The sequence below is a fragment of the Myodes glareolus genome, chromosome 3, assembly GCF_982192425.1.
Source record: "Myodes glareolus chromosome 3, mMyoGla1.1, whole genome shotgun sequence".
Classification (NCBI taxonomy): Eukaryota; Metazoa; Chordata; class Mammalia; order Rodentia; family Cricetidae; genus Myodes; species Myodes glareolus.
The window spans coordinates 32955294-32967999 of record NC_142028.1 but is presented as its reverse complement, the minus strand read 5'-3'; the positions used below and the strand labels follow the sequence as shown (position 1 = coordinate 32967999).

General features: G+C 52.6%; 1 protein-coding gene across 1 annotated transcript in view; it reads right to left on the bottom strand.

Annotated features, from left to right (window-relative positions):
• The window catches only part of Ret (ret proto-oncogene), a 42999-nt gene that overhangs the window by 18527 nt on the left and 11766 nt on the right, over window positions 1-12706 (bottom strand). The window contains exons 2-11 of the mRNA XM_085686953.2: window positions 10875-11138; window positions 9597-9884; window positions 7919-8160; window positions 7019-7214; window positions 6191-6390; window positions 4152-4410; window positions 3692-3817; window positions 3011-3121; window positions 2212-2331; window positions 1441-1697 (exon numbers count right to left, since the gene is read on the bottom strand). Of these exons, the coding sequence (XP_085543079.1) occupies window positions 1441-1697; window positions 2212-2331; window positions 3011-3121; window positions 3692-3817; window positions 4152-4410; window positions 6191-6390; window positions 7019-7214; window positions 7919-8160; window positions 9597-9884; window positions 10875-11138 (2063 nt within the window). The remainder of the gene's footprint in view (window positions 1-1440; window positions 1698-2211; window positions 2332-3010; window positions 3122-3691; window positions 3818-4151; window positions 4411-6190; window positions 6391-7018; window positions 7215-7918; window positions 8161-9596; window positions 9885-10874; window positions 11139-12706) is intronic.

The following is a 12706-nucleotide window of genomic DNA, read 5'->3' as shown; positions in this document are numbered from 1 at the left end:
CTGGTCAACGGCAGCACCTTACTGTTTTGTTTGCTTGTTTCAGTCTAGTCTGGCCCTGAACTTGGGGTCCTCTTGTAAGGCTAGCCCTGGAGCAGACAGACGTGTGTATTTTTACCCTTGGGAACGGCAGTACGGCCTTGCTATGTAGCCTCACTGTTCTATCTGGGTTATGGAGACCTCTGGTGACCTCACAGTGCTGTCTGGGTTATGGAGACCTCTGGTGGCTTATTCCAGAAGGCTGCTGTAGGTCCCAGCTACTGCCCGGAGCAGGGACCACATGCTAGCAAGAGGGGGAAAGCAGCAGCCTCAGCACATCTAGGAAGGGCTTCTTTGACCCCAACCGAGGGCTGGGTGTCACTCATACAGGCCCTGGGGGAGACAGGACCTCCTGGCTACTTAAGGCCACTTCAATCTGAAATGGAAACTTCCAAGGCCCCATGGCCACTGGGGGCTCCCACAGGTGTCCACATCACAGCTCCTTCCAAATCTATGGCTTACTCTGTTCATGCCCCTTGTCTCAGAGCACTGTCCCTAGCTGTTCCCAGAGTACCTCTGGCTTCCTGGATAGACGAGGGCAGGATGCTGAAGGGGCAGGGTCTACCTGAACGTGAGGGCAGAAGCCACACGTGGCAAGCCCAGAGCTGCGGCCAGGAATAGGAGGTTTCAGGGGTAGCATGGCTCTGAGCAGCGTCCAAGGGAAGGCACCTCCATCTCAAGAGTGGCTGGAACTTTGCACTGTGTCCTCAGGGCCTCCTCCATCAATGCCTAGGCCAGGACTAGGAGATTTCAGGGGAGCATGGCTCTGAACAGCGTGCAAGGAAAGGCACCTCCATCTCAAGAATGGCTGGAACTTTGCGCTGTGTCCTCAGAGCCTCCTCCATCCATGCCTAGGTATTTACCCTGTATACTGCTGCTGCTCTGGAACTCAGGACCAGCACTTCAGTATTCCAACACTCTCTGCGCCCCCACTTCTCAAGAGAGTAGCCTGTTAAAGAGCTATAGTACACGGGCTTCTTCCACCGTTCCTACTCTGAGATAGCACACGTGTGTGTGTGTGTGTGTGTGTGTGTGTGTGTGTGTGTGTGTGTCTGTATAGGAATACTGCTTCCATGCCCTGGGGCTTCAGCTCACACCTCCCCTGCTAGATAGGGCCAAGTCCACATTCCCTAGGACCTCAAGGCCCCATATCCTGGATCCTAGTCAGACTCATCTACATCAGTGACTGCTATCTTCTTCCTAGACAGCCTGCCTTTACAAGGCCAGCTTCCCAATGGAAGGTGACTGTGTAAGGAAGGACAGGACCCCCCTGCTGTTGGCCCTATGTGGCAAGAGATATAGGCAATGCCATATCAACTACCTGCGGGTGCCCCAACTAGTAAAGAAAGGCCATGTGGCCATGTATCCTCCAACACTGTCCACCTACCTCTTGGGGCCCCTTACCGGGATCTTGAAAGAGTCCACGGAGACCTGGTTCTCCATGGAATCCAGTGAAGGCCGTCGGTTGCCCGAGGAGGAATAGCTGATTGGGAAGCCCTGGGCTGGCCGGCAGAAGGTCATTTCCGCGGAAGCAATGGGTGGCTTGTGCGCATGCTTGTGGTAGCGGTGGATGCAGAACGTGGAGAGCAGGACCGAAATGATGAAGGAGAAGAGTACGGCAGCTGTGATCACCGTGCGGCACAGCTCATCGCACAGCGGGCCTGTGGCAGGGCACAGTGACAGGTGTCAGCAGCCTGGCAGGGACGGCACTGTGAAGGTCTGAGAGGCCACTGGCCAGGTCAGACAGCAGAGGGAGTATGTCGGCCACACCACTGTACTCTTTTCCTGTCACAAGTATCTGGATGGTCATTGAGATGGTGGGAAGGGGGGAAGGAAAGTCCAAAAGCTCTCACAGAGTGACTCAATTGCCAGGAGTGTGTCATAGAGCCAGAGGTCAAGCAAGACCCTGTCTATACAGTGAGTCTGAGCAAGTTACTGTTTTCTGATCATCCTTCACTGGGAACTTGTGGCTAGAAGATGCTTTTTATAGGGACTCCGACCCCTATTCATGGTTGCACCAAAGGGCAACTGAGACCCAAAGGGAAGGAGGGAGCCTCCTGGGGTTCAATGGCCTCCCATGGGCTCTCCATTTGGTGGACCTCACCAATGTTGCTCAGAACCCTCTTTAGGGTTTGGGGAGGTCCAGGGAGCCCTGTGGGAGGGGGCATTCCTTACCCTGGCTGTCCTCTGGCTCACAGAAGCACTTCTTCTCATCCGGGAAGCAGTAGCAGGTGCCATAGCCAGCTTTAATCCCCCGACGCTCCCCTGGCTCGTGCCCTCCAACGATGCTGCCACCTGAGGACATATGCAACCTATTCAGTCTCCTGGTGCAGCTTGACACCTCAGAGTCCTCAGATCGTGACAGCCTTCTAAGCTTGGTGTCAGTAGCTCAGGCCCAGTGAAGGCTCAGAACCTCTTTCGCCTGGGCGGGGAGGTGGGGGTTAATACAATGTCCCCTTACAATGGCTATGGAAGTAAGGGGAACCAAGACTGTTTGAGTCATCACTGGGGTCCCAGAAGGCATCATTCATGGCTATCCCCCAATAAAAGTAAAGATGTAGGAAATAGACCAAAGGGAAGGTGGGTCCTGAGCCAGCAGAATGGGGACCGCAGCTCGTGAGTCAGCCAAGGATAGGTAGGTCAGGCTACAGAAGCTCAGTCTTGGGGAACACAGCAACAATCATTCAAATGAGATGGTAGGAGAACTGGTTTGACACATCTGGCCTGCATGAACCTACTATTACACACTTCTGTTCTTTGGTGCTGAGGATAAGTCCAAGGCCTTATATAAGTTAAGTTGGTACACAGCCGTGGTGCTATACCCGAGCCTAGCTTGATGCAGCAGAGAAACGTGGCTTCAGACTGTATGCAGGTGGGGGCTGGACTTCCCAAGCTCTCCACTGCTAGCTCCCCTGCCTCCATCCTTCCCCATATACTGATGAAATGCATCACCGTGGGCCTAGCATGGGCTTACGGAGACAGTCCTGGGGACAAATGTTGCTATCCCGGCTCTCCACGGCATCACAGTGGCCATCGGGACAGGTCCTGGTGTTAGGGGAGCAGGTGGAGAAGTTCCTGGTGATCCCTATGACAGAACACACAGCAGGGTGTCACCCACAAACCATGGTCCTTCCGACTAAACCCGCCTCTCTAGGAAGACAGTGGACGAGGAGACTGAGGACTACATATATCTCAGGTGTCAGCTGGGGAATGATGGGATAGAGATGTCCCCCGAGGGCTGAAGTGTTGGGGAGTCCCAGGACTGCAGATAGCCTTTGGTTAAGGAGACCACATAAAGGCTAAGGCCACTTAAAACTATACTGCCAGTGGGAGACGTACAGTCAGAGAGGCAGATACACCATTTGGCTGGGACCTTCTGGAAGATCCACTCTGTGCCCTGTATATCCCTTCCAAGCCCAGAATAAATCCAACTAAGGAACATCAAGGTTCAAGGTGGCAAAGCCCTTGTGACCCCATACCCTGCCTTCTCTGCTGGCCCTGGTTCCACACAAGGGTAGGGCTCAGAAGGCAAGAATTGGGAAGGCTCACTGGAGGGACTGGCAGAGCCTGTAGGAGCCCCTATCAAGTGGCCATGCTCACTCCTGGTGGCAGCCAGTACAGACCCCCCGACCGCCCCACCGGCTCCTGGGCCTACCTTTGCCATCTCCCTGACGCCATTCGCATCTGCCCGTTGGGGAGCCTAGGCCACCACACTCCTCACACTCGGGTCGTCTCTTGTTGACTGCACAGGACTTGGGACAGTCCACTTCTTCAGCAACAACTGGGAGTGACAGACACGCCAAGGTCACAAGGGCTGCTGTGGGCCCAGTCTCCAGACCTTACCCACCATGGACAGAGTGTAACCACCGCTCCACTGCCTCTGTGGCTTCTGGGGTAACTAGAGGGTGTCCTACGAAAGGGGCTGGCGCTCCAGAGCCAGAGGAAGGTACTTGCTTTCCTCCTGTCTGAGGAGCGGATAACGGCAGGAAGGACGTGAGGGTGACCAGCGAAGGACACACAGGTGACTGATCACCCCAGAGTTTCAGAGCAACGACGAACACCAACTCTCTGCGACTGTCCACAACGCCCCACCCTCCACGAAGCCTGACACTCACATGTCCCCTCCACCGAGACGAGCAGCGAAGTCTGGGCCTGCTGGCGGGTCTGCCGGTCAGTGGCTACCACCGTGTACTGGAGCTCGGTACATTCCGGCCGCTTCAGAGCCTCTGTGTCGTTTACAAATAAGGTCCCCGAGGTGTCCTCAGCTGAGGTGACCACACCCAGCGCGCTGCAGTTGGTGCTGGAGGGTTGCAGCTTGTACTGGACGGAGATGCCGCTGAACTCCTGGCCGTTCTCCACACAGACTTTCCCAATCTGGAGGGAGGAGGGTGGCACCAACACCCCTCAGTCAGTAACTGGAAAGGTCCTTGGGTAGACCAACTCACAGGAGGGTCCCCAACGTAGCCTGGATGGCAGCCTTCTTCAATGGACAGCCTTCTAAAGCCTCTGAAGCGCCAGGCCCACCTGCCTGGCCAACCTTCTGCTTAAGACACCCCCATCAGATACACTAACTCCCCAGATAGCCACACCATCAGGAATCAGACGTGAGGACCATAATCCCTGTCCGAGTCTCCCAACTGTTAGAGGCTGTACCCTAGCTGCATGACTGCAATGCTGTCACTTGTCCCACTTGAGGTTAAGAGGCCTCTCTGGGGTTCTGGAAAGAGACTCCTTTCTGAGGATGCCTGGCTCTGGAGCCAGCCACTGACCCTTTACCTCTGAGCCACTCCAGTGAGCTATGGTTGCTAGGAGCTGCAGAAGTGGTCCTGGATGTGGGGCCCTGTCCACAGGTGCAGAAAAGGCCTAGAAGGCCAGCCTCTTAAGGCCCAGGGCAGGGACAGGTGCCCGCAGGCCACACTGACACCCTAACAAACCAGTCTCCTTGCCAATTCGGTTTCCCCGACAAAGAATGCTCACTCCATCTTCTCAGATGACCCTTAAAACTATCCAAGTCACTGGTCTCAATCTGGTTTTAAAAACTATGGGGCCAGAAAGTCACAAGGACAACAACTAGGGCTTCTCAGTCTGTCAAACATAGGTGGACCTACCTCCAACTGAGGCCTCTAACTCCTCCCTAGGCCCCGAGTTTTGTTGTGCCCACTTCTGATCTGATGTTAACACCCCAAAGAATGGGCCAAGGGACAGATCTGCAGGTGGGTTCCTGTATGCTGGTGACAGGAGTCAGTGGGGGTCTGGGGCAGACTGTAAGAATGGGGAAGACCTTGGGGACAATAAGGAGCAGTCCTGAACGTACACTCTGAAGATGGATCAACCTGCTGCCGTCGGTTAAGCCATGCGTGCCCAGACTGCAAATAAACCCAGAGCACACTTAAGAAAAGCCAAGCGAGGACGCAAATGCTTATCAATGGTGGCTATGGGTGGGAGAGGGACGAACCTACTTCCTTCCCCGTTATCTGTAATGAACACTTAAGGCTTTGTTTTCCACTCTTCCAGCTTTCATGTATTTTAGGGGCACTCAGATAGAACCCTGTACCTGCCAAGAAAGCTCTATACTACTAAACACAGCCCCAGTCTTTTACTTCCCCATGTAAGTTATAAATTTCCTGGAGACAAACACAAACATCACACTGTAATTTCTCTAGCACATAAACTTACAAAAGCAGATGTGACCTTGGCCTTCTCCCCACAGGGCACTACTGCCACCCACTGTCTGCCGCATGCTCAAATTCTCTCCAACAAAAAATCTGCTTTTGCACTGATGGCGTCACCGGAGGCCAGTGGTTCCTCAAACTCCCTTTCCCGCTGATCAGTACACCAGGAACATTTTTCCAAGCAGGCTTATGGAGGGTGACCAGGAGATGATTTTATATTAGTGCAAAATGCTTTAAATATACCAAGAAGTGAGAAGGTAAAAACGGGAGTGGGGCTTGCTCCAGGAGCTAAGAAGAAGCTAAGTGCCCTCTCCGGTGAAAAGATACACACAGGGGGCTTGAGGTTCCCTCTGGAACCTTCCATGACTCTACCTATGCTAACTCTACACTGGCAGGCTAGGGAAGAGGTGCCATCCACCCACAACTCCGACTGCAGTCTTAGGACCCTCAGTCTCTTGCCATGCAACAGACTGTGGGCTCACCTGGGCATAACGGTGGGCCCTCCTATTCACTGGGAAGGAGTAGGCAATGGGTAGGTTCAGGGTGACAGGCAGCACAGTCACGTTGAAATGGAGGAAGAGGACACCTGTCCCAGGCCCCTGGAAGTCTGAGTCATTGACCAGGACCACCAGCTGCAAGACTCGGCTCTCTGAGATGGGGAGGCTCCGGTTGAGGACCAGCTCTATAGGTGGGGACACAATGAGACAAAGCCAGTTACTATGCTTCGAGATCATGCCCTATGCCACATGCTACACTCCCATTTCAACATACAACAGTGCACACACATGATACTTTCATGTACATGACCAGATAATAAATTGGCCTAGTGGGCAGCCTTGCAATAGTACTGATTATTGGAAAGCTGGAATTCTACTGTGTTAGATCTCCAGTGAGTATATTTATGTGTGTGTGTGTACATGTGTTTCAGAGACAGAAGGTACACATGCATATGCATGGTGCATGTTTATATATATTGTGTCCTGTGATTTGATATGCATGTAGAGTAAGCGTATATTTTTGTGGGTGTAGTGTATTATGTAGGTATGGCATGTGCGAATGACATATTTAATGGTGGGTGTGTGCAGAAGTAGCATGTGTAAATGGGTTTGTGTACTGGGTGTTTGCATAGCATTTGTATACACAAAACATATATGTTTATATACAGACTGGTTGTGGCATTGGAGGGGTGTGCTCTGTGGTTTTGGTATGAATGGTTGTATGTGTGTAATGTATGCGGTTTTCATGTGTTGTGTGCTTGTGCACAGAGTGCCCTGAAGTTCTGGGAAGACATCACACCATTGGCTCCTTACTGTAATCATGCATGGTTGCCCGCACAGAGTTGTTGTTGGCCTGGGCCAAGGTCTCGTTGGGCGAGTGCTCCACCCGGAAGTTCTGCTGGGCCCAGGAATCCCCAGAGAGCAGAGTGCTTGTATACCGTCTCACCAGCTCCCCAGATGCTGGTACCACATCTGCATCAAACACGTGCAGAGTGGCCAGAACAGTGCCCTGCAGAGAGCAGAGTGCTGGTCAGAGCAGGTATAGCTAGAAGACCACACGACCTAGCACAGCCCAGAATTTACAAAGGCAGATGGTCAGAACTGAATGCTTTATCCCCAGGACCTCAGGAAGAGTTGTGGACAAATCCACAGGGCCACTTGGGTCACCCTAAGGTTGTCTGATCAGACATTCTCTCCCCTCCCCAGGAAACCTGCCTGGTTCCTAGAGAAGTAACTTTCCCCCTTGCTGTTGAGCCCAGAAGCAGTCTGCAGAGTGGTATGATGCCCAGCAGGTGGCAGTAGAACATCACCTAGGCTGGTCAGAGCAGCATGGGCAAGGACGTTTCCTCAGAATCACCTCCTGGCTCCTGATGGCCTCAGAGGCTCTTGTGACAGGTTGCCCCAGCCAGCAGAAGGGAGTACCCTCCTTCTTGCCAGATCAGACGAGCCAGAGTGTTTTCCTGATGGTCTCCCTGGGGCCCTTGGCCTGACTGGACACAAACTAAGCATCCCAGGCTGGGGGCCTTCATAGAGTCCCGTTTCCTACTGGCTATCTGGCTGGCAGCCAGTCAGACAGACAAGACAAAAGGGACACATAGAGAACCACAGGACTGGATGGCTGGTGGAGCAGCTAAACAGATCAACGTATAAACTGCCAATAGAGACACAGGACAAGACAAACAGACAGACAGACAGACAGAGCTGTGAACAAACCTCCTTCCGTTTAAACTCCACCACAGCACTGGCAGTGTCCACGCCTCCGGGGAATGTGGGTGCCGAGTCGTCCTCATCATACACCGTCACTGGCAAGGACATGGCCACCTTCTCTTCATGGTCACCAGTGCCCACGATGCACTCGGCCTCCAGCACGTACTTTTCCTGAAGCTCCCGGTCCAGGGCCCAGAGTGTGCTCACTTCCAGGCTGTGGGGGTCGCAACGGAAGGGCAGACTCTCCGCTGTCACCAAGCAGAAGAGGATCTCGCATGACCACAGAGTACGGGATGGGGCGTGGACGATCTTCCTTATGCACAGGAGTCCGAGAACTCTGGCGCCCTAGTGGCTGTCTGTCCCTTTGTAGCCTCACGGGGACAACGGCACTCACTACTCCAAACGTAGGCAGCTTGAGGTGTGTGTTTACTCCCTTTATTTGTGGCTGGAACTCACTCACACACACAGATAAACAATTGTTGACACAGGGTCAGCTCTCTTAAAAACAGGGAGGGGCTCCTAACCTCTGTAGTGGGCTGGGGGTGGGGTCCAGGAGGGCAGAGTGCAGGCCGAGAGCCAGCTGAGTTACTGGCTGGTTTAACAATGATGTTAGCCATTTTTTAAAAACCACAGACGTGGTATTTCTCATTTTAGACAATATGAGACAACATCACAGTTCCCTGACTTGAAAACGCAGAGTGGACATCCGGGCACGGTTGACATTAAAACACAGATACCTCTGGGTGCGAGGTTTGCATTTCTGCTGGCTATCTATCTCCTGGGTGTGTGACCACACTGATCTCTTGGGGTCTTCACTTCTTTTATAGCAGATGGGATTTCGAAGGGTACAGGTCCACTTGGCCCAAAGGGCCAGCTCCCCAGCAAGGTCCACCATGCTCATCGACACTAGCAGAACCCATGTAACTGGGATGCACACCCCACATCTAGCTCTGGAAGAACCCATCTAGGTCTTTGTAAGAGCACGCCAGGACACTGCCTGATTCTCATGCCAATTCTAGCCTCATGACAGTCCATCCCCCCACTCAAAGGTCTCCCCAGTACCTCGCCTCCATAATTCCACCATCATACATAATCCTGACCTGGAACCATACCCAATGGAGAAGTCTGACTAAGCCTTTCAATTGCAAGTGGAGACTTCCCATACCTCCCCTCCCACCCCTGCCTGCCTTGCTCCCCCTATTCAAGGAACAAAACCCTGAAATGGTCCCTGCCTCCTGTGGCTAACTGCTCTCCAGTCCCAGAAGACTTCGCTTTAGCAGCATTGGGTGCCTGACCTCTGCATCTGGCGCCAACCCACCTTGCAGAGTGGCCTCTGCCCTGATCACACAATTCAAAGTATGCACCATCACTTCTGGGCCCCCTGTTTTTTCTTTCTTCCCTCCCTCATTCCAGAAACCACCCAGTATCCTAGACACAGGGTTCTACCCTCTAGAAGATTAGAGGCTGCAAGCAGGCAAAATGCCAGTCCTGTTTGTTTACAATTGTGTCCCAACCTTTTACAATATTTGGCCCATGACAGACACTAATGAGATATTGCTGGCATTTTAAACAGTGGCAAAAAAAATGACAGGTGGCTCACCCAAAGGGAAGCACTATGCCTGTTGTGCAACAGAACGGAAGAATAGTGCCACCCCCCCACCCCCCGCCCTAGGCTGGCACTCACCTTCCAAGAGCCTGTAGGCCACACTGATGTTCGGACAAAGGGACTGCGCAGGCAAGAGCTGAAACCGGTAGAAGGTGCCAGGGGGCCTGTTCTCCCTGATGCGGAACGACAGGCCTGTCTCCGGGATGCAGAGGTCCTGGGGTTTGAGGGAGCTACACGCTGGGAAGGAGTCATTCATGAAGGAGAAGTACACGCGGGCACAGCCTGGCCAATGGCATTCACCCTCTCGCTGGGTTGTGGACCCCAGGAAAACCTGGAGGAAGATGGTGAGCAAGGGGAAGCCACCATCTGTAGGGAGAAAAGAAGACAGCCCCTTTTCAGGTAAGGGATGAAGAGCAGGGGCAGGGATGCCAGGGCTTAGTGTGTCTACAAAAGCCCCAGCTGTTACACCCCACCTCTGCCGCAGGATGCTGAGTCCTTGGCCTGCCTCTCTTGTCATTCAGGTTTCTGTTCAAATGGTTCCTCCTGAGGGAAATGCTCCAGCCCTGGGGCTAACATTCCCTGGTCCCTTCAGGTGAGTGACCTTACAGCGTAGACTCCTGAACCAACTGCACTCCCTGGCCACTAACACCAAGGGCTTTCCCCCAGATACATCCCAAGGACATACTTCATCAACACCTAGAGGAAGAATTTCCAGTTCAGTTCTACCACTGAGGTACTACATCCTAGGTTAGTGAGGTCTAGGCCTTGGCTGAGGCACACGTCTCCCTGGGCCTCCACCTTACACCTGGTTAGTGGCTACTAACTGTTCTGTTCGGTTTCTTTTAGCCTCGATTACGTTATTACAATCCCATGGCAGCTAATGTTCTTTGAACAAACTGTCCAGACTGCTGTGTGCTTAATGTGACGTTGCGACTGTAAGGAATCCTGACGTGCTTCCCGGGAGGGACCGGGTGTTCTTCAGCAAGTTCAAGGTCACCAGCTAAACTACCCCCCCTGGGGATTTCCCAGCTCCTTGGACTCTCTCTCATACAACCTGAACACCCTTAGCATTCCACCGCAAATAGCAACTGCTCCACTTAGAAAGAGCCAAGTCATTTGAATGGTCCTCCCAACTCCCAATAGCCTCAGGAGGCCCAGGAGTAATTAGTGCTCCCAAAGTCATGGGTCCCTCATTAAACTGGATACAAGGCAGCTGCCTTCACCCCACGCTGTACACCTTTGCCCACAGGAGCCTTAAGGAAGCCATCCCTAGCCACAGACTGGTAGCTAAGATGAGGGCACCTTGAGGGCTAGGCCAAGGTGGAATGGGGATGGGGTGCCAGGCTATTCCCTTACTGCGGATGCTGAGCTGCTCCCAGGAACTGTGGTCCAGGCTCTGGTTGAGGTAGAGAAGGCCAGTGTCCTCGTGGATGCGGATCCAGTCATTCTCATGCAGCCGTGTGCGGTAGGCGCTATAGAGATGCTGGCCCAGGCGGAAGCTGGGCACTTCTTCAGGGCTATCCCGAAGGGCATGGACGTAGAGCAGCGGTGTGCCAGCTGGCTGGTCTACATACAGCCTCTCCCAGTAAGCATCCCTTGAGAAGTAGAGGCCCAGTGGGGCTGCAGGAGACAGGGCAGTGTGTGGGCAGCAGTGGGAGAAACAGATTCTTCATGGTCAAAAAGCATGTTAATTTTAAATTCTAACCTCAGCAAGAATTTCTCACAAGTCCAAAGAACACGAGCATAGCTAAACATAACTGATAATTCCACCATATTAAAGCAAAGACAGAAAAGTAAGGAATAGGGAGTGGGGCAAAGTACAAAACAGTCGCACAGTCGCAAAATAATCCTCAGCTACCCCAGAGTGGTGAGCCCTGGGATCATACATGATCCAGGAATTCAATAAGCTTCTCAACAGATCACCTGGGGCCAGAGGAGGTTTCATAGATACTAGACGCTGCTAGACAAGCAGGGCATGTATCAGTCACCAGAAACAGAGAGCACCCTGGAGGAAAGTGATTATCTTTATCAAAACACGCTCTTACATATGACCCAGCAACTCCACCGCATTTATCCAGCAGAACTTAAACCACCCAGCCATCAAATATCCTAACACTGCACAGCAGAATTACTCAAGGCAACCAAGAGCTGGCAACACAGATGCCCTTCCGTGGGGATTCAGAGAAGCAAACTGGTACATCCGTGCTGTAGAATTCTAGGGCAGCAATGAAAAGAAATGGACCACCGCGGCACATGTTCACCTGGGTGGGTCACAGACAGCCTGCCCAGTGGAAGCAGTCAGGCAGAGTCTCAGCAGGTTTCAGGTGATCATGGGGGCTCTTTGGTGGGTATAGGGTTGACAGCCTGGGAGTGGCAGACGGTGAATTTGGGGGTAATGAAAATACCCTATGTCCTGATGAGGAGCCGGTCATGTGGGCATAATCGAGTTCCTAACACTGCATAGCTAAGATGCTTGCCTTTCAATCTGTGATGGCTCATCTTGTCAAACTGACTGGATTAACGAGCACCTCAGAGTTTAGTGAGGTGCACATACACTGGGTGTGTCTGTGGGGCATCTCCAGAAAGGACCAACTAAGGGGGGGGGGGGTCAGCCCTGAGAGTTGGCTGCACTGTCCCAAAGTCTGAGGGCCTGAATGACGTAACAGAAAGAGAGAGAGCCAGGAATTTGTCTTTGCTTCCTGCCCAGCTCCAGCATACCCTTCCAGTCAAGTCAAACTTACATTGCTAGACCTGAGGAGAAAAGTCAATTCCATGACTGTCTGACTAAAGCAAACTGTATTTACTACTAGCCAGCTGGCTACCTCTCCTGAAGTCGGGATTTCAGGGAGCAGTAGGCCCTCACTAACTTTTGAGGTCTCTTATGGGGAAGGGTTAGGGGTGATAGAGTACAGCTGCCGAGATATTAGCTATCAGTACCTGGATAGAAGAGTGGGGGTGGGCTGCCTGTGGGGTAGGTAAGTGCAGGAAAACATCATATCAAAGGAGAATCATCAAGGTATCCTGGAAGACACTTTCATATGGCAAATTTCAATCATATTTCACAGGTTTAGGAGTTTAGCAAGGCAAAGGAGTAGGCAGGTATCATGGGGCTAAAAGTTCAGTGTTAACTGAAAAACATGGTTTTCAGGCTACCTTAGGCTCAGGAAACAAACATCCTTGTAAGGCAT